Source organism: Canis aureus, chromosome 27 (assembly GCF_053574225.1).
Source record: "Canis aureus isolate CA01 chromosome 27, VMU_Caureus_v.1.0, whole genome shotgun sequence".
Lineage (NCBI taxonomy): Eukaryota > Metazoa > Chordata > Mammalia > Carnivora > Canidae > Canis > Canis aureus.
This window is the reverse complement of record NC_135637.1, coordinates 33,293,254-33,314,815: the sequence shown is the minus strand read 5'-3', so window position 1 is coordinate 33,314,815 and position 21,562 is coordinate 33,293,254. Positions and strand designations below refer to the sequence as shown.

The 21,562-nt window shown below is 52.3% G+C and overlaps 1 protein-coding gene and 1 long non-coding RNA gene across 10 annotated transcripts in view; one reads left to right on the top strand and one right to left on the bottom strand.

Moving 5' to 3' along the window:
* Positions 1-642, bottom strand: part of LOC144299170 (uncharacterized) — a 10,440-nt gene extending 9,798 nt beyond the window's left edge. For both annotated transcript variants that reach the window (XR_013365937.1, XR_013365936.1), the window contains exon 1: positions 70-642. This is a non-coding gene — a long non-coding RNA (uncharacterized LOC144299170). The remainder of the gene's footprint in view (positions 1-69) is intronic.
* On the top strand, positions 43-21,562 carry SLC2A11 (solute carrier family 2 member 11). 8 transcript variants are annotated; one of them, XM_077874542.1, is made up of 12 exons: positions 43-154; positions 3,560-3,658; positions 6,545-6,705; positions 13,016-13,140; positions 13,985-14,114; positions 15,011-15,159; positions 18,529-18,716; positions 18,799-18,909; positions 19,414-19,515; positions 19,602-19,677; positions 19,924-20,051; positions 20,284-21,562. In XM_077874542.1, the coding sequence occupies exons 1-12, from the start codon at positions 134-136 to the stop codon at positions 20,491-20,493; spliced, it is 1,500 nt and encodes a 499-aa protein (XP_077730668.1). In that variant the 5' UTR covers positions 43-133; the 3' UTR covers positions 20,494-21,562. The 8 variants fall into 8 exon arrangements, 7 of the variants coding, with proteins under 7 accessions (XP_077730668.1, XP_077730669.1, XP_077730670.1 ...); XR_013365934.1 differs by lacking the exon at positions 43-154 and adding an exon at positions 715-1,026 and having other exon boundaries at positions 13,016-13,188; positions 18,567-18,716; positions 20,284-20,423; XM_077874541.1 differs by lacking the exon at positions 43-154 and adding an exon at positions 720-1,026.

The window sequence follows — 21,562 nt, the reverse complement described above, 5'->3', positions numbered from 1 at the left end:
TGAGAAATAAAAGATTAATCAGGCCCTGTGGACCCTGCGGCTCCTCACCTCCAAGAGCCAGCCGCTCACCAGTCAGCCTGAAGCGGGTTCTCCCCGGTGCACCCCACATCCCGGGCTCGGCCAGGGCTGACGGATGCCAACGCTCCAGAGACTGGTGGGTCTGGCCTTAGGTCCCTCGCGATGCTGCCCCTCCACCCGGCCCGGGCGAGGGTGGGGCCCTGATGGGGGCAGAAGGAAGTGGGAGGGAGGGGCCGGGGGGGGGCGGTGCGGGGCCGAGGCAGGGGCCCGCAGAGCTTCACTCCGGGGCGGGAGAGCGGACCAGGGGCCAGGACGGGGCTTCGGGCGAGCATGCAGCCCTCTGCGACCTCGGGGGCGCCTGCGGGGTGGCGCGGTTCCCTTCCGCTTTGCGCCGAAGGGCCCAGGCTCGGCCGACCACGCGGGCGTGGCTCTTCAGCCTCAAAGCTACGGAAAGGGAGGGATGGAGGATGAGCAGGAGCCGCCCCTCGGGCCTCAGCCCCGGTGACAGCTCGCGGCGCCGCTCGCCCCTTCACCGCCCCGGGCGCCTGCGCGTCGTCTCGGGTGCGCTGGGGACGCGCCTTCCGCTCACCCGGCCGCCGCGACACCCACGGCTCCGGCCCGCCCCCTCCCGGTCCCCGTCCCCGTCCCCTCCCCCCCGGAGAGCGCAGCCACAACGCCCACTGCGCATGCGCCTCCCCGTCCGCTCCCGGGGCCCGCAGAAACCACGGCACCGCGCTCCTCGGGGCGCGCATGCGCTTTCCCCCGAGCGGCCACGGCGGCGGCGGTTCCGTGCCGCAAACCCGGTGTTGCGGCGAATGCTGGAGAAATGCGTACGTGCTCGGTACCCTCCTGCGATGGGGAAAGGTCTGAATTCCGAAACGCGGCCAGCCCAGGCGGCCCAGACGAGGGATGGCGGACCGGCCGGAACGCGCGGGCGCAGGCCCTCCGCAGGCTCGACGGGGCGCTCGGAGCACAAACCCGCTGCTGCGCTCGGACGAGCGGAAGCAGGTGGCGCGCGGGGACGGGGGACGGCCCGGGCCAGGGCAAGGTTGCATGGGGTCACGCGTCTGCAGGAGCCGCGGCCCGGCGCACCCCAGGCTGCAGCCCCTGCGCGGTCCCGCGGCCCTCGGGCGGGGCGGGTCCGACACGCCCGGGAGGCAGCAGCCCTTGGGCACCACCGTCCAGGTCGCCGCGCCCCCTCCTGCCTCGCCTCACTCTCCTCCCTTCGTGTCCTCCGTGCTCCCTCCAAACCCTGTCCCGATGTCCTGCTTCAGAGCAGCGGGGGCAGCCGGAGGCGATCGTCCACACCACCACCACCCGTCTCTGGGCGCCCTTCCCCCGCCCCCCGCCCCGGTCCTCCCACTCCTCTGCCAGCCTGCACTGGTTTCCTTCAAACGCCCACCTGCATGGCACGTGTCCCCCTGTCCTTCAAGTCCTCGTGCAGATGTCGCCTTCCCCGACGACCCTCTCAAACACCCCCTCTCACCCCTCCCTGCTTTCTGTCTTCATCACACCAGCTGACATACTATGTGTTTTCCTCGTTCATTTTGCTATTGCCTGCCCTGCCTTCCCCTGCTGGAAGGAAAGCCCTGTGAGGTCAGAGATTTTCTTTCCTGTCCCACTGGATATATCCGCAGCACCCCAAACAGTTGGTTTACTGTTCCCAGTAGGGAGGCAAGAAGTATTTGTTCACTGAATTGATAATCACCATCATAGCTAATGTAGGAATGTTCTTCCTGATAAGACACAGGACTAGGCAATCCCCATGCATGAGCCCAATGAATTAAATAATTTCCTGGGCTGCCTCGGTTAACCTTCCAACCCTTGGTTTCTGCTCAAGTCCTGATATTAGGGTTCTGAGATTGAACCCCGTGTCAGGCTCATTCAGCATGCATCTGCTTCAGATTCTCTCTCCCTCTCCCTCCACCCCTCCTGCTCATTCTCTCTCTTAACTTAATTAATTAATTAATCTTTTTTAAAAATTCCTGCTAGTTTGGAGACCTGCCAGCATCTCCTGCCCCATGGGCTCAATTGTCATCAAGCTCTGTGTCTTTTTTTTTTTAAGTTTATTATCATTATTTTTAATAATCTCTATACTCAGCATGGGACTCAAACCCAAACCCTAAGATCAAGAGTCACAGGCTCTTCCAACTGAGCCAGCCAGACTCCCCAGGCTCTAGGTCTTTTGCTGCTTCCTGCAGATCTATCTTCGTAGAAGGCTCACCTCTATGCAGCCCACATGGAGATTTTTTTAAAAGAATTTATTTATTTATTTGTTTATTTATTTATTAGAGAGAGAGAGAGACAGCGATCAAGAAGGAGAAGGAAATGCAGGCCCCCTGTTGAGCAGAGAGCCTGATGTGGGGCTTGACTTCAGGACTCTGGGATCATGACCTGAGCGGAAGGCAGACTCTTAACCAACTGTTAGCTACCCAGGCACCCCCCACATGGAGGTTTAATGTAACACCCGTGTGAGACCAGAGTCCTGGGTCCTCACCTGGCTTCATCCTATAGCTTCCAGCTTGAAAAGAAGTTCCTTAGGCCTTATGGGAACTGTAGGCATGTCCTCTGATGGACCAGTCTCCAGACCTATGGCAAGATATTGCCCCCCAGAAATATCAGAAAGGGAGACAGAACATGAAAGACTCCTAACTCTGGGAAATGAACTAGGGGTGGTGGAAGGGGAGGTGGGTGGGGGGTGGCGGTGACTGGGTGACGGGCACTGAGGTGGGCACTTGACGGGATGAGCACTGGATGTTATTCTATATGTTGGCAAATTGAACACCAATAAAAAATAAATTTATATAAAAAAAAAGATCCTTCCTCCCCAGGATGAAAACTGTTCTCTATTATACCAAGTGTGTATGGCACACATGTACCTTGGCTGCCTCCCCACCCTACCTGGAGGTAGGCATGATCATCTCCAGGTCCAGTAAGGGCAGAGCTGGCATTGAGACCCAAGCGTGGCCACCAGCTGTGGCCACTCTGCTGCTTCATGTGCCCCACAAGTCCCCATGCATAGAGGTCCATATGGCCCTTCTGTTAGCCTTATTGAGGAACCTGGTGAGGTTCTGTTAGCCTTATTGAGGAACTTAGTGAGGGAAGGAGGCGCAGCCACTCTGTTGGAGAATGTTTTACTGGGGCAAGCCACTGGGGCTTGGGAGCTCCTGTCCTGCTAGGATCAGAGCTTCACTCTGCTGGGGCCCCAGCTCAGAGCACTGTGCTCCTGAACCACAGCAGGCGTGCCCAGGGTCAGCCTGGCACCAAGGGTCAGAGAACTGTTGTCTACTTCAGGAAAATGCTGATGGGGGAGAGGGTGGCAGGGGGAGCAGGATCCTGGACTCAGACCAGGAGGCTGGGGTTCCTCTGCTTCCTGCTGGCCATGTACAGTCTCTTCCTCTGCATCAGCTGCCTCATCTGCAAAGTGGAAACATCACTGCCTGGTTCAAATAGATTACAATGCTGTGATTGGTAGGTTCCAGCCTTGGGAGGGGGGCGGAGGCTGGTCAAGGTCACTCTGTATCCTCCCCTCTCTCCTCAGATGCAGGGCAGGGTCCTGCTCCTGACCATCTGCGCGGCTGGCATTGGTGGGACTTTTCAATTTGGCTACAACCTCTCCATCATCAATGCCCCGACTTTGGTATGTATGCTTTGTGCCCACCATCACCACCATCCCAGTGGGTGTGGGGCAAGGGCTAACAGCTGCCCACTGTGGGGCTTCAGGCCAGCATCCTCTCCGTGGTGCTTTCTCCCGTGTGTCCACCTCCACCGAGATGTCCCACGGGTCCTGCAGATTCAGCTTCAAACCTAGCTCTGCATCCTCCCTTGAACCCGCATGTCCTCCTGGGTCCCTGATGTTAGTAGATAACTCTTCTGCCTCCCCAGTGACTGGAGGCCAGCCTTGAATCTGCCCCATCCCTGCCCCCAAACATTGAGCCCTTCCTAACTACCTCTAGCTAGCCATCTCTGCCCATGTCTCTGCCATGACTCAGTTCAGGCCCTGTCTCTCTTGCTTGGATCCCTGGCTTAGCCTCCTCACTGGCCTCCCTGTCTTCAGCCTCACCAGTTTGAGCCAGCCACTCCCCTGCCCAGAAACATTTCTGTGGCTCCCCAGTGCCTGTAGGAATAAGGACAGACTCCTCCACCTGAAGTTCAAGGCCTCCTTAGATCTCCCACCTTCATTCCTTGAACCCCACTAGCAAAGCAGGTTAAATGCAGGTCCTCAAATGCACACAGCCCTCTCTCTAAGCCTCTTTTGCTTGGGGAAGCCCCCTCTGCTGCACCTGCAGGAGCCCCTCAAGGACTGCCCAAACACTGTCACCTTCCTGAAGCCTTCTTTCAGCAGCACCCACTCACCCTCCCCCCCTCCACCTCGGGCTAGAAGTCACCCCTCCCTCCCTATCCTTTTGTGTGGGCTGCCACCACTCGTGCATGTTGTCTGTGTGGGGCCCATCCCATCCTCCTGCTGGTTTGCTCTCAGTGTCTGAGTCATCTTTGTGTCCTGGGTGCCTGGCACGGACCTGGCCCCTATGTTCACTGGTGCCTGTGGAAAGGGTGATTCTTTCAGCTCAGTGATAGCTGGCCTCTACCTTAAATCACAAGAGCAAGTGTCCTGTTCCTGGGAAGGCGGTGCGGCTGCACGTGGTGGGTTTTGGGGAAAGAGCTCCAGGAACCAGGTCCTAGGACAGAACGGGCGCTCTCCTCTCCCTGCCTGTCCTGTCCTTCACCCTCTACCCGGGGACAAGAGAGCGGCTGTCACCAGACTGATTTCCTGCCAGCTGGAAACCCCAAAACAGGAGTCCTCCCCAGTGGCTCCGACTGAAAGGTCTGGGAAGACGCTGATTGGCTGATTTGGATCATATCTAGGCCAGGTGTGGGATCAAAAGGTGGAGCACTCCCACTGGCCAGTCTGAGTCAGGTGACCGACCACCTTTCTGGGGACAGAGGAGGCTGTAATGGGTTGGAGAGAAGTCCTCAAAGGAAGGGATGGTAGCCGTTAGCAGAAGCCAAGGATGAGACCACATTCTGGACAGAAACAGTGATAGCAACCCAGTGCCTTAAAGAAAGGATGAAATCAGGGTTTAGAAAGGGAGGCCTGAGCTGGCTGCACTTAGTTTATCTATTTGCTCATTGAGCAAACATGTGAGTGCCCACTTCCTGGCAGATTTACAAGCCAGAGAGGGACCCACCTGCAGCAGGGCACTCTGGGGCCTTGCCTCCCCGTGGGCCATCGCCAGCCCCCCTAAATGAGACTGTCTTGGCCTCTGAGGCTCCTCCTAATTCCCCAAATGGATTTCTGGCCAAGGGCAGGGGAGGCTGGCCCTGGTCCCAGCTCCCCTGGACAGTTTCCCCCAGAGGGGTTTGGCAGGCACCAGGCTGACAGCCACTACTGAACTGGCCTGAGCAGAGGAGAGCTGGCCCGACCCCTAAACGCACTGCCCTCCTCACATCCTGTTGGGAAGCCTGAGACCAGACACAGACTGGTCTCTAAGCAAGGCAAGTGTGTCCCGGCGTTCCCCAAGTGCAGTCATTCCTACCTATGTCGTCAGGCTGGGGGTGGAGGCCTGGGGTGTCCTAACCACCCGCTACAGCCCTGCCTTGTGGCTGAGGCCGTGAGTGAGTCCTTTCACCTCCCTGGGCCTAATTCCCAGGTTAAACAATGAACAGAGTAATGTGTATCTAACAGAGTACGTCTAAGGGCCTTCAAAGTTGGAGTCCCAGGGAAACAAGTGGCACATTCCAGATAAGTCCTGTAGGTTTAGGGGATCCCTGGGTGGCTCAGCCGTTTGGCGCCTGCCTTCAGCCCAGGATGTGGTCCTGGAGTCCCAGGATTGAGTCCCCATGTCGGGCTCCCTGCATGGAGCCTGCTTCTCCCTCTGCCTGTGTCTCTGCCTCTCTCTCTCTCTCTGTGTCTCTCATGAATAGATAAATACAATCTTTAAAAAAAAAGTCATGTAGTTTTATTTTTTTTTTTTATTTTATTTTTTTTTTATTTTTTTTTTTTGTAGTTTTAGATACCACAAGGGACAGTTTAAAAATTGAGTGGGGAGACCCGGGAGAGCTCAGTGATGCCAGAGTCATTACTGCCCCTTCCCCCGAAGGGACACATGGAAGGAAAGAGCCATGTGACATAGGACCCCTTGAGAGGAGCAGTGACCTTTGGTGGAGTGTCACAGCCAGCCTGAGGTCACCCTGACTCAGAAACAAACTCCTGCCTCTCTCTGATGTCCTGCTGGTGCTCACCGTGGCCAAGCCTGACAGAAAGCCAGTCTGCAAGGAGCCCAGTGATGTGGGGTGGATTCTTGGGCCACAAGTGGGGGTATGGGGGGGTGATGGTGGACGCTGAAGGGCAATCAGAGATTGTCCAGAGCTAGGCTCCAGGCGACACTGAGAGTGAAGGGGACTTGTCCAGTGCTCTCACAGAGCAGGTGCCCGGGTGACTTTGGGGGAGACAGAGCCCTGTGGGGGAGAAGGCCTACCCTGTGGAGCCTGTTCCGGGGGTGCTGACTGGCATCTCTGTCCACAGCACATTCAGGAGTTCATCAATGAGACCTGGAGGGTGCGTACCGGCCAGCCGCTGCCCCGCCACCTAGTCCTGTTGGTGTGGTCCCTCATTGTGTCTCTGTACCCCCTGGGGGGCCTCTTCGGAGCGCTGCTTGCTGGGCCCCTGGCCGTCATGCTGGGAAGGTAAGTGCTTTCTTGTGTATGCCCCCGAGACCCCTTGATGAGAGGTCCCCCAGTCTGTAGGCTGAGGAAGGTGGGGGAAGGAGGAGGCCCTGCAGGTAGAGGCCCAGGTCTGCTCTCCTCCTATCCTACCTTCACCACAACCGTCACATTTCTAAGCAGATTTGATAGAGGGAAGGGCCTTGTGCTCTGAGGGAGGGAGAACTCCTGATTTCTGGTTCCATGTCTGCCAGCAAGTGCTATTGCACCGTCCACTAGTGTCTCCTCTTCAGGTCTCATTCCATCACTCTGGATCCAACTGATAGTTTTTTTTTTTTTTTTAAGATTTTATTTATTAATTCATGACAGACATACAGAAAGAGGCAGAGACACAGGCAGAGGGAGAAGCAGGCTCCATGCAGGGAGCCCGATGCGGAACTTGATCCTGGGACTCCAGGATCATGCCCTGGGCTGAAGGCAGAAGCTGAACCGCTGAGCCACCCAGGGATCCCCAACTGATACAGTTCTTGGGGTGCAGACCGGAGAAACAGGCTCATACTAAGTAAATAATAAACAAGGGTGTCTGGCTGGCTGAGTCAGTGGAGCACGGGACTCTTGATCTAAGGATTGTGAGTTCAAGCCCCACATTGGGCAGGGAGCCTACTTAAATAAAAAATGTTTTTAAAGATTTTATTTATTTATTTGAGATGGAGGGAGCACACAAGCAGTGAGGAGGGGCAGCGGGAGAGGGAGAAGCAGACTCCCTGCTGAGCAGGGAGCCCAATGTGGGGCTCGATCCCAGGACCCAAGTATCATGACCTGAGCCAAAGGCAGATGTTTGAGCCACCCAGTTGCTCCTTAAATAAAAACATGTTTTAAAAGTCTACTTGGAAAAAATAAATAAAAATAAAAGTCTACTTGAAGGGCTCCTGGGGGGCTCAGTTGGTTAAGCATCTGACTGGTGTCTCAGCTCAGATCTTGACCTCAGGGTCGTGAGTTCAAGCCCCACGTTGGGCTCCACACTGGATGTGGAACCTACTTTAAAAATAAAAATAAGGGTGCCTGGGTGGCTCAGTAGGTTAAGTATCTGACATCTTCTCACGTCATTATCCCAGGGTCCTGGGATTGAGTCCCACATCAGGCTCCTTGCTCAGCAGGGAATCTATTTCTCCCTCTGCCCCTCCCCCCTGCCTGTGAGCACTCTCTCTCTCACACAAATAAATAAAATTAAAAAAAAAAAAATCTTGGGCAGCCCCGGTGGTGCAGCAGTTTAGCGCTGCCTGCAGCCCAGGGCATGATCCTGGAGACCCAGGATTGAGTCCCGCGTTGGGCTCCCTGCATGGAGCTTGCTTCTCCCTCTGCCTGTGTCTCTGCCCCTCTCTCTCTCTGTCTCTGTCTCTATGAATAAATAACTAAAATATTTAATAAATAATAAAATAAAATCTTAAATTTTTTTTAATTTTAAAAATATAATAAAAAATTAAAAGCCTACTTAAAGAGAAAGACAGCCTTCGGCTGACTTGATAAAAAATTGTAATAACTGGAAAGATCCTGGAGCAGCTCATAGAATGAAAGGAAATACTCAGAAGCCAGTTCTTAAGTAGGACGGGATCCAAGGTGGTGCTGAAGATCTCAATAGCCAGAGCTTTGGACCATAATCCCGGGGAGGATGCCTTTAGAGTACATTAGCTCCAACTACATTCTATCTCCAGTGTCTTCATTCAAGATTCAGAATTCAGGAAGACAGATTGTTTTTGACCCACTGTGGGTCACACATTTATACCTGTGAAGCTGTGGCTGAGAAGCAGTGCCAGGCAGAAAGAGCAAATGGCTACCACAGTCCACCCCTTTGCTAGCCACCCTGCATGTGTAGACATGTTTCTCCTGTGTATTCAGCTCTATACGCGCCCCTCCTAGCATTCCTCAACCATCCCCCAGATACACCAACATATGTGTTCACCTCTCTGAGTGAGACCACTCAAAGCATCATCTGGTCGTGCCACAGGGCCAGTATAATGGACATATTCTTTCTGAGTGCAGGACTTCCACATGATGCCCATTCCACCAGCCCTGCAGTTACTTCTCAATGTTCTGCAATCGACACACTTAATGGTAAATTTAGCTGCCATCAGGACATCCCATAAGTGGAGAAAAGAAGAAGGAGTAGGGAAAACACTTAACAAGGAATAGAAAACTAGTGGGTGAATTTACTTTGAAGCACATGACGCAGGGAGTCTGGTAGTGCAGATGGAGTTCTGCTCTGTGGTTTTGGAAGCGGCCCCAGGCTTTGCTTGCACTTGTGACTTCATCCTCCAGTTTTTCATTCTTGTCTTGGGTCAGTCCTTCCACTGGTTGAGGCTCTTTGCCCATCAGGGTAACCCAAATCTTCATTCTTGAGTGGGCTTGGTGGACATGATGATGTGGGATCTTCAGCAGGTTATTATACTTGGAGGTCATCTGCTTCTGGATGGAGGGACTCACAATGCAGTAGTGAGTTCCATGGCACCAGCCCCTCTTCTCTCACTGGTGTAATTCCTTTTCCTTCGATGCAAATTGCATGGGCACCATGTTGTTTGTGTATTTAACAGGTCTATCTCTTAGGATGCCTTCAACTGCAAGTAACAGAAACCAGGACTTAGTTGGCTAAAACAACAGGCGGTCCTTTATCTCATACAAGAAGTGTGTAGATGGGTGCCTGCAGGTTTACCTCGGTGCCCTGGATCTGCTCCTTGGATGGTGTGTCGTCTTCGTCCTCAGGCTTACAGCTGGGAAGTTAGAACAGTGCCTCACTCAGAGGCAACATTATCTAGCAGAAGGGAGATTTCTTGGTCAATGCCTTATAACAGAAAGAACAACAACAACAACAGACTTTTCAAAAAAGGTGCCATGTCTCATTGCCCAGCACCAGGTCACTAGAATAGAGAACAGGATCACCAAGTCTGGGTTAGATTATTGGTTTCAGGGGCGCCTGGGTGGCTCAGATGGTTGAGTGTCTGCCTTTGACTTGGGTTGTGATCCCGGGGTCCTAGGATCAAGCCCCATATCGGGCTCCCTGCTCAGTGGGGAGCCTGCTTTTCTCTCTCCTTCTGCCCCTCGTTGCTCATGCTCTCTCTCTCAAATAAATAAAATTGTTAAAAAATGTATTATTGGGTTTATACCTGAACCTTAAGGGGTAGGGGCACATTCCTAAACAAATTTGGGCTCTTCTTGCAAGAAAGAAGGAATTCGCTATTACCTGGTAACTGTCCCCAAATATCTGATGATACCTGGTACAATGTCCCTACATGACAGTGCTGACAGGAGCATGAAGGGGAGGAATTGAGAATTCAAATTCAGCACATATGCTCCGGTTGTGACAACTTACTGTCCCGCCCCAAGCACAGGGACCCAGTGGAGTTTCTCTCCCACCCAGTGGCAGATTGAAATGCTGATGTGGAGATGCCTAGGTGGCTCAGCGGTTGAGCATCTGCCTTTGGCCCAGGGCATGATCCTGGAGTCCCGAGATCGAGTCCCACATCAGGCTCCTTGTATGGAGCCTGCTTCTCCCTCTGCCTGTGTCTCTGCCTCTGTGTGTGTGTGTATGTGTGTGTCTCTATGAATAAATAAAATCTTTAAAAACAAACAAACCCTGATGTGTTGCCATTTCCAGGAATCAGGGTTAGGTGTGTAGGGTGGTGAGGTGGTTAGTTAGTTTGAAGATAGGAAACTCCTGATCATTGATTCCTGTGTGCTTTCTGTCTTTAAAATTTTTTTAATTGAGATATTCAATTATATTCATATTTAAATAACTATAAGTAAACATAAACCATGTATGCTTTATTTGAAATTATATTTTATTTTGATTACATTTTATTAGATGCACACAGCCATCTGCAAACCAAAGTCAAGCTTTATTTTGTTTTATTTATTTATTTATTTATTAATATTTTTTTTCTTTATTTATTCATGAAAGACACACAGAGAGAGGCAGAGACACAGGCAGAGGGAGAAGCAGATTCCGTGCATGGAGCCCAATGCAGGACTTGATCCCGGGACCTCGGGATCACACCCTGGGCCGAAGGCAGATGCTCAACCACTGAGCTACCCAGGTGCCTATTTTGTTTTGTTTTAAACCAAAGACAAGAAAGAGGCCCTGGTGTGCCTTGGGAGAAGGGTGGTAGAGTGGTCAAGTAGGCATGCTGACATGAGCAGCTTGCTCACGAGAAAGAACCTTTGGGACCCACGCGAGGCACCATTGAAAGAGTGACTGAGTGCTACCGGACACACTCAATCTCAGCATAGGAGTGTCATATGGCTCACAGTGCATGATGGATACATGGCCACAAAGGGTCCTATAGTCTGGCATAGGGACTACTGACAAGGTTAGGGTTCATCCGTCTTTCTTCTTTCTTTCTTTCTTTCTTTCTTTCTTTCTTTCTTTCTTTCTTTCTTTCTTTCTTTCTTTTTCTTTCTTTCTTTCTTTCTTTCTTTCTTCTTTTTCTTTCTTTCTTTCTTTCTTTCTTTTTCTTTCTTTCTTCTTTCTTTCTTTCTTTCTTTCTTTCTTTCTTTCTTTCTTTCTTTCTTTCTTTCTTTCTTTCTTTCTTCTTTTCTTTCCTTCCTTCCTTCCTTCCTTCCTTCCTTCCTTCTTTCTTTTCTCTTCTTTCTCTTTCTTCCTTCTCTTCCATTCATTCATTTTATTCATTTATTCATGAGAGACACATAGAGAGAGGCAGAGACATAGGCAGAGGGAGAAGCAGGCTCCCTGCAAGGAGCTCAATGCAGGACCCAGTGCCAGGACCCCGGGATCATGCCCTGAGCCGAAGGCAGATGCTCAACTGCTGAGCCACCCAGGTGCCCTGGTTAGGGTTATTTCTAATTAAGAGGATGGTAATTCAATGAAGTAGAGTGGCTTTGCTCCAAAGCTCTAGTTTTGCATTATGATTCTCCTTTTAGACAACTGTCACAGCCACTTGGAGCACCATAGCTCCCCTAAGTCTAAAGGGGCCAATAGCAGAGCTCTTTGCACTAAGTTTGGAGCCACTAGAGAGTACCAGTCTGCTTATCTCCACTCAGAGCTGCCAGGTTTTCAAATCACCTGGTTTATGTGCATGACGCCCAGTGCTGTACACACTCTCTCCAAAAAGGGAAGATGTCCTCTGAGAGTTGCCCATCCTTCTTAGAGGGAAGGCAGCGATTTCTCATGTACTTTGGAGGAAATATGATGGTGTATGTTAGTCCATTGGACCTCAGGGACTTCACTCATGTGGTGGCCCCCTCATTTTCAAGTTTCCACTCTTTGTCATGCTTGTGCCTTACAAGACCTCTAGTGTACTATTCTGGTGCCCATTCTCCCCCGACCTTTCAGTATAAGGTCATCAAAGAAGTGGGCCAGCAGAACGTGCTGTGGGTTGTTCAGCTCCCCGTGGAAGGGATTGTGGCCCAGAGCTGGAAAGCTGCTCTATCCTCAGGCAGGTCGGTAAAGGTGCATTACTACTGGGTGAAAGCGGAGCATTTCTGGGGTTGTCTGTGTTCTGAAGTGGAGCAAAACGCACTTTCCAAATAAATACCCCACAAGTGAAGTGCTTTATTAATTTGTAGCACCGAGGAAACCATATATGGTTTTCAACTGGCATTACCACTGGACCAAGTTTGCTATAATCTGTGCCATCCTCCATTCTCTAGACACAGGAGAGCTGTGCTTTAGCTCATATTCTCTCACCGATGTGCTGTTGACTTTGGGTAGAATACTGGCCTCTAGGATCCTCCCTGTCGGTACAGCATGTCGCTGTTCAGGGTCAGGAGTCCCAGAGCCGGGGCGTCGTCCCGGTGGAGCAGCTGACATCTCCAGTTCCCACTCCCCAGGCTGCAGTCTGTCCCACTGAACTAGGCCTGGGCCCCCCAGCCATCCTGGAAGTTCTAAGAAATGATCTATAATCCCTGGAGGAAAATGTGAGTGGACTTTACTGGGCTTTCAATGCTTCCCTTCCTTTACTCTGAAGGTCCCTAGTCTTCTTCTCTAGGGTTTTATTGAGTCTGAGAAATCAGATGGTAGGCCCCTCGTTTTACAAAGGAATGGGAGGAAAGCAAGGCTTAATCTGAAAAGGTAAAGCCATGAAATACAAATTTTGTCATTTCAAGCTGTGGTACAGTCAGAAAGGAGAGGACGTGGGTCCCAGACACAGTGGCTAGTGGTCATTTCCATTTGTAGCTTAGACTCCTTGACACAGCTCTCACATACACCCACGCAAGTCTGATCGGGGCTGGCTGGAGCTGCAAAGAGGGGTCCCCCGGGAAAGTCCCCCCCCCACCCCGACTGAACCGGAGCCTCTCTGGCTTGCATTCCACTTCCCCCTAGGAAGAAGTCCCTCCTGGTGAATAACATCTTTGTGGTGGCCGCAGCGACCCTGTTTGGCTTCAGCCGCAGAGCAGGCTCCTTTGAGATGGTCATCCTGGGCAGGCTGCTCATAGGAGTCAGTGCAGGTATGGGGGGACGCAGCTCATCCTGCCTCTCTATTCCTGCTCATTCAGGTACTCTATTCATTCGTTTGTTCTCTTTCTTTTATGCATTAATGCCTTCTCTTTCTTCATGTTTTTCGTTCATGCCTACCTCTTCTTTTGTAAAATGATTTTTTATACATTTTTTAAAAGATTTTATTTATTTATTCATGAGAGAGAGAGAGAGGCAGAGACACAGGCAGAGGGAGAAGCAGGCTCCATGCAGGGAACCTAAGATGGGACTCGATCCCCGTCTCTAGGATCAGGCCCTGGGCTGAAGGTGGCGCAAACCTCTGAGCCACCCGGGCTGCCCTTGCAAAATGATTAATTATGGTTTATCTCAAAAGGCTCATATAGCTAGACACTTAAAGTGGATATAGAAGCATGAAAAAATTAAAAAAAAATAGAAACATGAGGGATGTCTGGGTGGCTCAGTGGTTTAGCGCCACCTTCAGCCCAGGGCGTGATCCTGGAGTCCTGGGATTGAGTCCCACATCAGGCTCCTTGCATGGAGCCTGCTTCTCCTTTTGCCTGTGTCTCTGCCTCTCTCTCTGTGTGTCTCTCATGAATAAATAAATAAAATCTTAAAAAAAAAAGGGATGAGTTCTCAGATCTTCCCTATGGAGGCAGAGTAGCCCATTAGGGGCACCTTAGTTTCTGGGGCTTGTCATGTGAGTAAGCAGAGCTTTAAGCACATCTACCTGGGCTTTTACAGACAGCCATCCACAAATCCCCTCTTGACTTGCTACTGTTTATACAGCCAGGTGTCTATGTGTATATTAGATATCTAGAAGGCACTCTCAAACTTAGTGGCTGTGCACACATCTAGGCGTGAGCATGAGTGTCCAGCCCATGTACCTGGGGGAAAGTGCCCCCAAGGAGCTCCGAGGAGCCGTGGCCATGACCCCAGCCATCTTCACCGCCCTGGGGATCGTGATGGGTCAGGTGGTTGGACTCAGGTAAGTATCCTTTCTCCATGTGCCCTGAGTGGTTTGAGGGATGCCAGAAAAAGCCCTTTGCCTAAATTTCTCCTCTATCCATTAAGTGTACTAAGGCATTGCTCCTTGGAATTAAGAAATCTTTGTGTTGAAATCCTGTCTACACCCATCTGGCTAATACGCAAAACACAAAACAGGTATTAGTCAATCACCCTTCAGTGTGAATCACCGTTTTCTCTCCTCTCTAGATCAGGGAGCAAAGAACAGATCTTAACAAGAGAGAGGATGAAGGCTTGGGCTTTTAAAGGGGGTCATATCCTGGTTATCCCAGAAAAGAAAGGAGAGTGCAGAGCCTGGAGCCCTAGGAAGAGGAGTTGCTATGGATAAGGTGGGGCCATGGCCCTACCTTATCTTGGGACCCTATCTGGGGTGAGAGGTGTCCAGACCCAGAACTGGTTAGAAAGAAACAGATAGCAGGGCGCCTGGGTGGCTCAGATGGTTAAGTGTCTGCCTTGGCTCAGGTCATGATCCCAGGGTCCTGGGATGAAGCCCTGCATGGGGTTCCCTGCTCTAAAGGAAGCCTGCTTCTCCCTCTCCCTCTGGCTGCTGCTCCCCCTGCTTGTGCCCTCTCTGTCAAATAAAGAAATAAAATCTTTTAAAAAGGGAAGGAAAGAAGGAAGGAAGGAAGGAAGGAAGGAAGGAAGGAAGGAAGGAAGGAAGGAAGGAAAAGAGAAAGGAAAGAAAGGAAAGGAAAGGAAAGGAAAGGACGAACCAGAGAGCAATACAGGTTTTCTACCCTCAGGAGGGCAAGCAGGCAGGGGACAGGCGTGGGGGGCGGGGAGTGAGGGGATTTCAGGGCAAGTGGGGAGGGCTCTGACAAGGAAGCACCTGGTCTGGCCTCTCTTCTGCCTCCCCAGGGAGGTCCTGGGTGACCCATGGGCCTGGCCCCTGCTGCTGGCCAGCTGTCTAGTGCCTGGAGTGCTCCAACTTGCCTCCCTCCCTCTGCTCCCTGAGAGCCCACGCTACCTCCTCATTGACTGTGGAGACACTGAGGCCTGCCTGGCAGGTAAGTCCCTGACCTTGGGTCCCCAGACCACCCTTGATCTAGGGGCATATCCCTCCAGAGCATGTGAATCTCCATTTCTTGGGTTTCATTTATCAGGGAAAAGCTGTCCCTCACTTTTGTGCCATCCATCCATCTCTTCAAAACTCTTTACCGGGGTGCCTGGGTGACTCAGCTAGTTAAGTGTCTGACTTTGGCTCAGGTCATGATCTGAGGGTCCTGGGATCGACCCTGCACTGGGCTCTGTGCTCAGCGAGGAGTCTGCTTCTCTCTCTCTCTCTCTCCCCCTCCCTCCTTCCCTCTGCCCCTCCCCCTGCCCGTGCTCTTTCTCTAATAAATAAAATCTTTAAAAATTCTTTAAAAAAGCAACTCTTTACCAAGGGGCTATCCTAAGTGCCAAGGCAGTGGGATAGGCCGTGGGTCAGTCCCTGACCTCTAGGAACTGCAGGATGGTGCCAGGAAAAAGCCCTCCCCTCTACCACATATGCAAGATGAAACACCGCATAAGGCTTCATGGGCCCAATGCCACCTGGGTGCTGATAGGCTGATTTATTAGCAATGGCCAGATAATGATGTCCAAGAACATCAAAATCTCAGGCTTAAACCAATAATCCTCTATGGCTTCTACTCATTTACTTGCTGGGCTCGCTTCATGACTGCTGATCTCAGCTGGAATGGCTCATAAGTCTGGGAATCAGCCAGTCAGCCAGTTCAGGCTGGTCTGGGCTGGAGCAATTAAGTTCTGCGGCACTTGCCTCTCCTCTCACTCTTGGTACCAATGGGCTAGACCAGGGATGTTCTTTTGGCACAAGAAAGCAGATCCAATTGCACAAGCACTTTGCAAATCTGTGGTCCCCTGTGCCCATGAACATCCCACCAGCCATGTTGCTGAACCCAAAGTCAAGGGAAGGGAAAACGAATGGCATATCCTCTCACATGGCAAGGGGTGTTGATCTAGAGAAGGGTGAGGACCAGGGCCCGCTCATGCACCTTCTCAGCTTACCATCATGGCCACAGCTATTATTGATACCCCTTGCCTGTGCAAAACAAGTTCAATGTCACCGGGGCCCCACAGTCTCATCCAATCATGGCATCAGTCTTGCAGTCCAGGATCTTAGGATCACATCAAGTCTCTATGTTGCCTCCTCTTGATCCAAAGACCTAGGAGCTAAACACACAGATCTCCTGCCCCTCTGAACTCAACACAAGATGGTGGAAGTAGGACAGGGTAACCTGAACTAACCCTCATTTTAAAAGAGGAGGGGTTGAGGGAACAGAAAGCAGTCACCAGTCCTTAACGCTGAAGTGCTCCTGGAAAAATGCTGCCAGATTTCCCTGCTCTAGGGGCCCGGAATGTTCCTTGATCAAGTCCTGGTTCTGCCCCCTGGGAGGGGCTCCCCAGGCCATGGTTTCCCCAGGTTCTGGCTTTTGCCCTCTGAGATATCCTTCCTTGACACCTTCTGAAGAGGGCATTGCAAGTGTGCCCACAGAGAGCTGGGGCATCGGAGTTCCTGTGTGGCTTGGTCAGTTAAGCATCTGCCTTCTGCTCTGGTTATGATCTCAGGGGCCTGGGATCGAGCCCGCACCAATCCCCCTGCTCAGTGGGAAGTCCGCTTCTCCTTCTCTCTCCTCTGCCCCTCCTCCTGTTTGTGCTCATACTCTCTCAAATAAATAAGTAAAATCTTTAGAAAAAAAAAAGTTGGGGCACAGAAATCTTTACATTTCAAATTGTCTTGGTCCCTTTTCATCCAGGCTGGCAGAGCTTTTGTCAATATAATTTTCTCAAAAACAATGTGATTTTTCTACGAATTTGATTTGCCAAAAAGCCACACCCACAAGTCTTTTTCAGACCTGCTTCTCTCTGAGACCAAATTACTGAAATTGGGGGCATGTCAGGCTGCAGGGGTCCATCACCCTAAAGCCCCCCAGTGACCCTTTTTCCAGCCATGAGGATTCATGAGGCACTGCACTAAGCCACACTTTTTTTTTTTTTTTTTTTAGATTTTATTTATTTATTCTTGAGAGACACAGAGAGAAGGAGAGACACAGGCAGAGGGAGAAGCAGGCTCCATGCAGGGACTCCATCCTGGGTCTCCAGGATCACGCCCTGGGCTGAGGGCAGACGCTAAACTGCTGAGCCACCCAGGGATCCCAACTAAGCCACACCCTTAATGTCATTGTTACCTGAGTCCATAGCTCCCTGGCAGTGCTCTGGATTTGATCCTGGCTTTCAGACTGTAGCTTAATAGGGGACTCTTTTTGCTAATTGGAGGGGCTCAGAGGAGAAACAAGTTTATTGTTTCTTTTTGCTTTATATTAAACCAATCTAGTGAATTCTAGAAGGAGTTAAATTGAATTAAATCTTATTCCAAAAAAAAAAAATCTTATTCCCTCTCAAGGTCTTTTTGAGCACCTTTTTTTTTTTTTTTCTGATAGTAAGCTTAGAATACTCAGCTAAAAACAACCAATTCATGCTTTCACCACGCAAAGATCTCTTCCCTCTTACCCAGAAGTTCACGAGGTCTGTTTTCTTTCTTCCCCACTACTGCCCTACATACCCAGGCTTCCAGTTTTCCAGCCCCCTCACCTTCCCTGCCTGGTCTTGAAATCAGTAGGGTAGATTCCAGGTCCTAGTAGGTAGGTAGCACCCCCTCCTGGTACCTGTTAATTCCTCAGTTTTCTGTTGCTGCCTAATAATCATATCTCAGTGGCAAACAAAAAAGCAATCACTTTTTTGATTGCTTTTTTGATTTTGAACTCAATCACTCTTGAGTTCCCAGGGGTTGGCTGAGGTCGACTGTGCCTGGCTGGTGACCTTGCTGCTCTTGATGGCTCATGCAGATCGGCCGGGCGCTGGCTAATTTAGGAGGGTCCCTGCCCTGCCATCTCTGCAATTCCTGGGATCAGTGGGCCAGCCCCGCCCATCACCCTTTTGTGATGGGAGAAGAACAAGAAGAAATAAATGAGCAAGGCCTCTTAAGGCTTGGGCTGAAAATTCATACCCTCCCTACAGCCTCATCGTACAGACCGGAGCCAGTCACATGATCCATACCTTGCCCCTTGGGTGCAGGAAGCTGCACAGATCCCCTAGCAGAGGGCCCGGCTAGGGGAAGGGGGGAGGACTGGGGCCGTTGCTGGGTCATGGCCATCTGCCACGGTGGCGTCCCTTCTGATGTATCCGCAGGAGCCCGAGCTCCTACAGCCTTTTCTGGTCCCTGATGCCCTGAAATGACAGGGGCGGGACGGCGATGCCCCTCCGATGGGGGGGGGGGGGTGCCCAGCGCGGGGGTGAAGGGCGCTGGGGTGGGGGCTCACTGCAGAGGGCCGCAGAGGGCTGAGTGAGGCCCAGCGCCCTCCTACCCGCACCCCCAGCCCTGCAGCGGCTGCGGGGCACCGCCGACGTGGCGCAGGAGCTCTCGGAGCTGGACGAGGAGCGAGCCGCCTGCCGGGGCCAGCGAGCGCGGCGCCCGTGGGAGCTGCTGCAGGACCGCGGGCTGCGGAGGCAGGTGACCAGCCTGGCCGTGCTGGGCGGCGCCTTGGAGCTGTGCGGGAACGACTCGGTGAGCCCCGCGTCCCCGCCCCGGGCCGCTGCCGAGCGCAGGCAGCCGCAGCCCGGCCCTCGCCTCCGCCCGCCCTCCCCAGGTGTACGCGGTCGCCTCGTCGGTGTTCCGGGGGGCCGGCGTCCCCGACGCGGAGGTCCAGTACGCCGTCGTGGGCACCGGGAGCTGCGAGCTGCTGGCGGCCTGCGTGTCGGTGAGTCGCCGCGCTCCGGGTGACCCCCAGCAGCCCTGCGGCGGGCGGCGGGGCCTGGGGCCCTGAGCGCTTTTCCGCTCCAGGTCACTGTGCTCCAATGGGGCGAGTTAGCCAACATTTATTGAGCACCAACTGTTGACCGTGCACTTAAAACACCATTTGAAGGGACGCCTGGGTGGCTCAGCGGTTGAGCGCCTGCCTTCGGCCCAGGGCCTGACCCTGGAGACCCGGGATCGAGTCCCGCATCGGGCTCCCTGCGTGGAGCCTGCTTCTCCCTCTGCCTGTGTCTCTGCCTCTCTCTGTGTGTCTCTAAAATCTTTTAAAAACCCCACACCATTTGCAGATGACCAAAGGACTGACCTAATTAATAATGCCTTAATCTCCTGAAGCAATCAGCTGCTCCTAACTGCCCCCTCCCACCCACCACCAGCAACCCACTGCTCACCTCTAACAGGGGCAGTGGCTCCAGTCCCTGCCGGTCACCAGAGCTCCTTTCCTTTGCAGTGTGTGCTGATCGAGAGGGTGGGCCGCCGCGTGCTGCTGATAGCCGGCTACTCCCTGATGACCTGCTGGGGAAGTATCTTCACCGTGGCCCTGTGCCTGCAGGTAGCGGGGCTGGACACGACGGTTGCGGCTTGGGGCGGCCTGATGTCCATCTCTCTCCATGGACATGAGAGTTCCCTTTACTACAGAGCTCTGTCCCCTGGATGCCCTACCTGGCCATGTCCTGCATCTTTGCCTTCATCCTCAGCTTTGGCATTGGCCCCGGTGAGTGGGCCCAAGAGGCTTTGAGCTTTGTGGAAGGAGCATGAATGTCTGCGTGCATGGTGGGTGGCTGTGAATGCCGTGTCACCTGCATGCCCTCCACCCTGCCTACCTGTACCAAGGCTTCTGGGAGGGAATGGCGGGAGGAGGAGGAGGGGGGATCTCCACTCCCATGTCAAGGACAAGGTGAGGGAAAGGCTGGGCAGGTGGGCCCAGCTGGCAGCCCCCTGTCCCTGCTCCTCCTCCTAGCCGGAGTGACAGGGATCCTGGCCACGGAGCTGTTTGACCAGAAGTCCCGGCCTGCTGCCTATATGGTCTGTGGAGTGCTCATGTGGATCTTGCTCTTCCTGGTCGGGCTGGGGTTTCCGTTCATCATGGTAGGCCTGCCCCGCCGCCCCCACCCCTCATGGGGCCCTGGCCTTAGATTTCATCTCTGTCAGCAGGAGAGTCCCAGTGGGAGGTCTCTATCCAGGGAGACTGAGGCTGGTGGGGTTAGGACTCATCTGAACCAAGAGGGACAAATCCCTCATCACCGCCTGTCATGAAGCCTTCTGTCTGGTGGCTGAATGGGGCCACACCAGGGCTTCGGGTCTCTCTTTTCACCCGCAGGAGGGCTTGTCCCACTTTTTCTATGTGCCTTTCCTTGGTGTCTGTGTTTGTGGAGCCATCTATACTGCCTTCTTCCTCCCCGAGACCAAAGGCAAGAGCTTCCTGGAGATCTCCGAGGAATTGGACAGACTTAAGGAAGCTGACTTCCTTAAGCAGAACCAGGGCCCTGACTGGTCGGGCCCAGAAGTCATCCTGTCCACAGAGCTGTAGCTCTATAGGTACAGTGGGGGCCCAGAGCCAGCTGTTGCTCTCTCCTTTGCTTCCTGCTGAGGGTCCTGGCCCTCTACATTCCCTAATTATTGCATTCATTTGTTTAATGAGTGCTTATTAAGCACCTACTGCATGCACGCTTGGTGCCAGGTGCTTAGCAATCTGTGGTGAGCCAGAGAGACAGGATCAGGACCTGCTGGTGCCCTGTCTAGAGGCAATTAACAGGAAACCAATAAAAATAATCACAAACTCTAGGAAATGCTATAGGAGAAAATACAGATTATGAAGTGTGTGCATACTAGGGAGCCTCACTTAGTTTGAGGAGGATGGTCTGAAAAAAATTTCTGGGGGCACCTGGCTGGCTCAGTCGATATAGCATGAGACTCAACATTGTGGGTTTGAGAGCAGTGTTGAATGTAGAGATTACTTTAAAAAACACTCTTTGGGCACCCGGGTGGCTCAGTCAGTTAAGTGCCCTGCTCTTGATTTTGGCTCAGGTCATGATCTCAGGGTGGTGAGATCAAACCCCATGTCAGGCTCCACACTGGGCATGAAGCCTACTTGGGATTCTCACTCTCCCTCTCCCTCTGGTTTTCCCCTCCCCTGACCTCTAGATGTGTGTGTGTGTGTGTGTGTGTGTGTGTGTATATTTGATGAGTTTTGGCAGATGTATATGCCCATGAAACCACCACCACCACAATCGAAGTAGAACATTCACATCACCCCAAAAGCTGCCTCGTACCCCTTTGCAATCAGTAGGCCCCCACCTGCAGCCCTAGGCAACCACTAACCTGCCATCTGCCCCCATAGGTCACATTTGCTCTTTATAGAGTTTGATATAATTCTATACTTTATATATGCATTTGTGTCTGTGTTTGCTCCAAATAAAGTTTTTGGGATTCCTGCATGTTGTCACATGTATTAGTATATATTCCTTTGTGTTGCTGAGCAGTCTTCCACTGCATGGATGTATTATAATTTGTTTACCATTTACCTGTTGATGGACATTTTGGGTTGTTTCTGAATCTTGGCCATCATGAATAAAACTGCTATAAACATTTCTGTACAA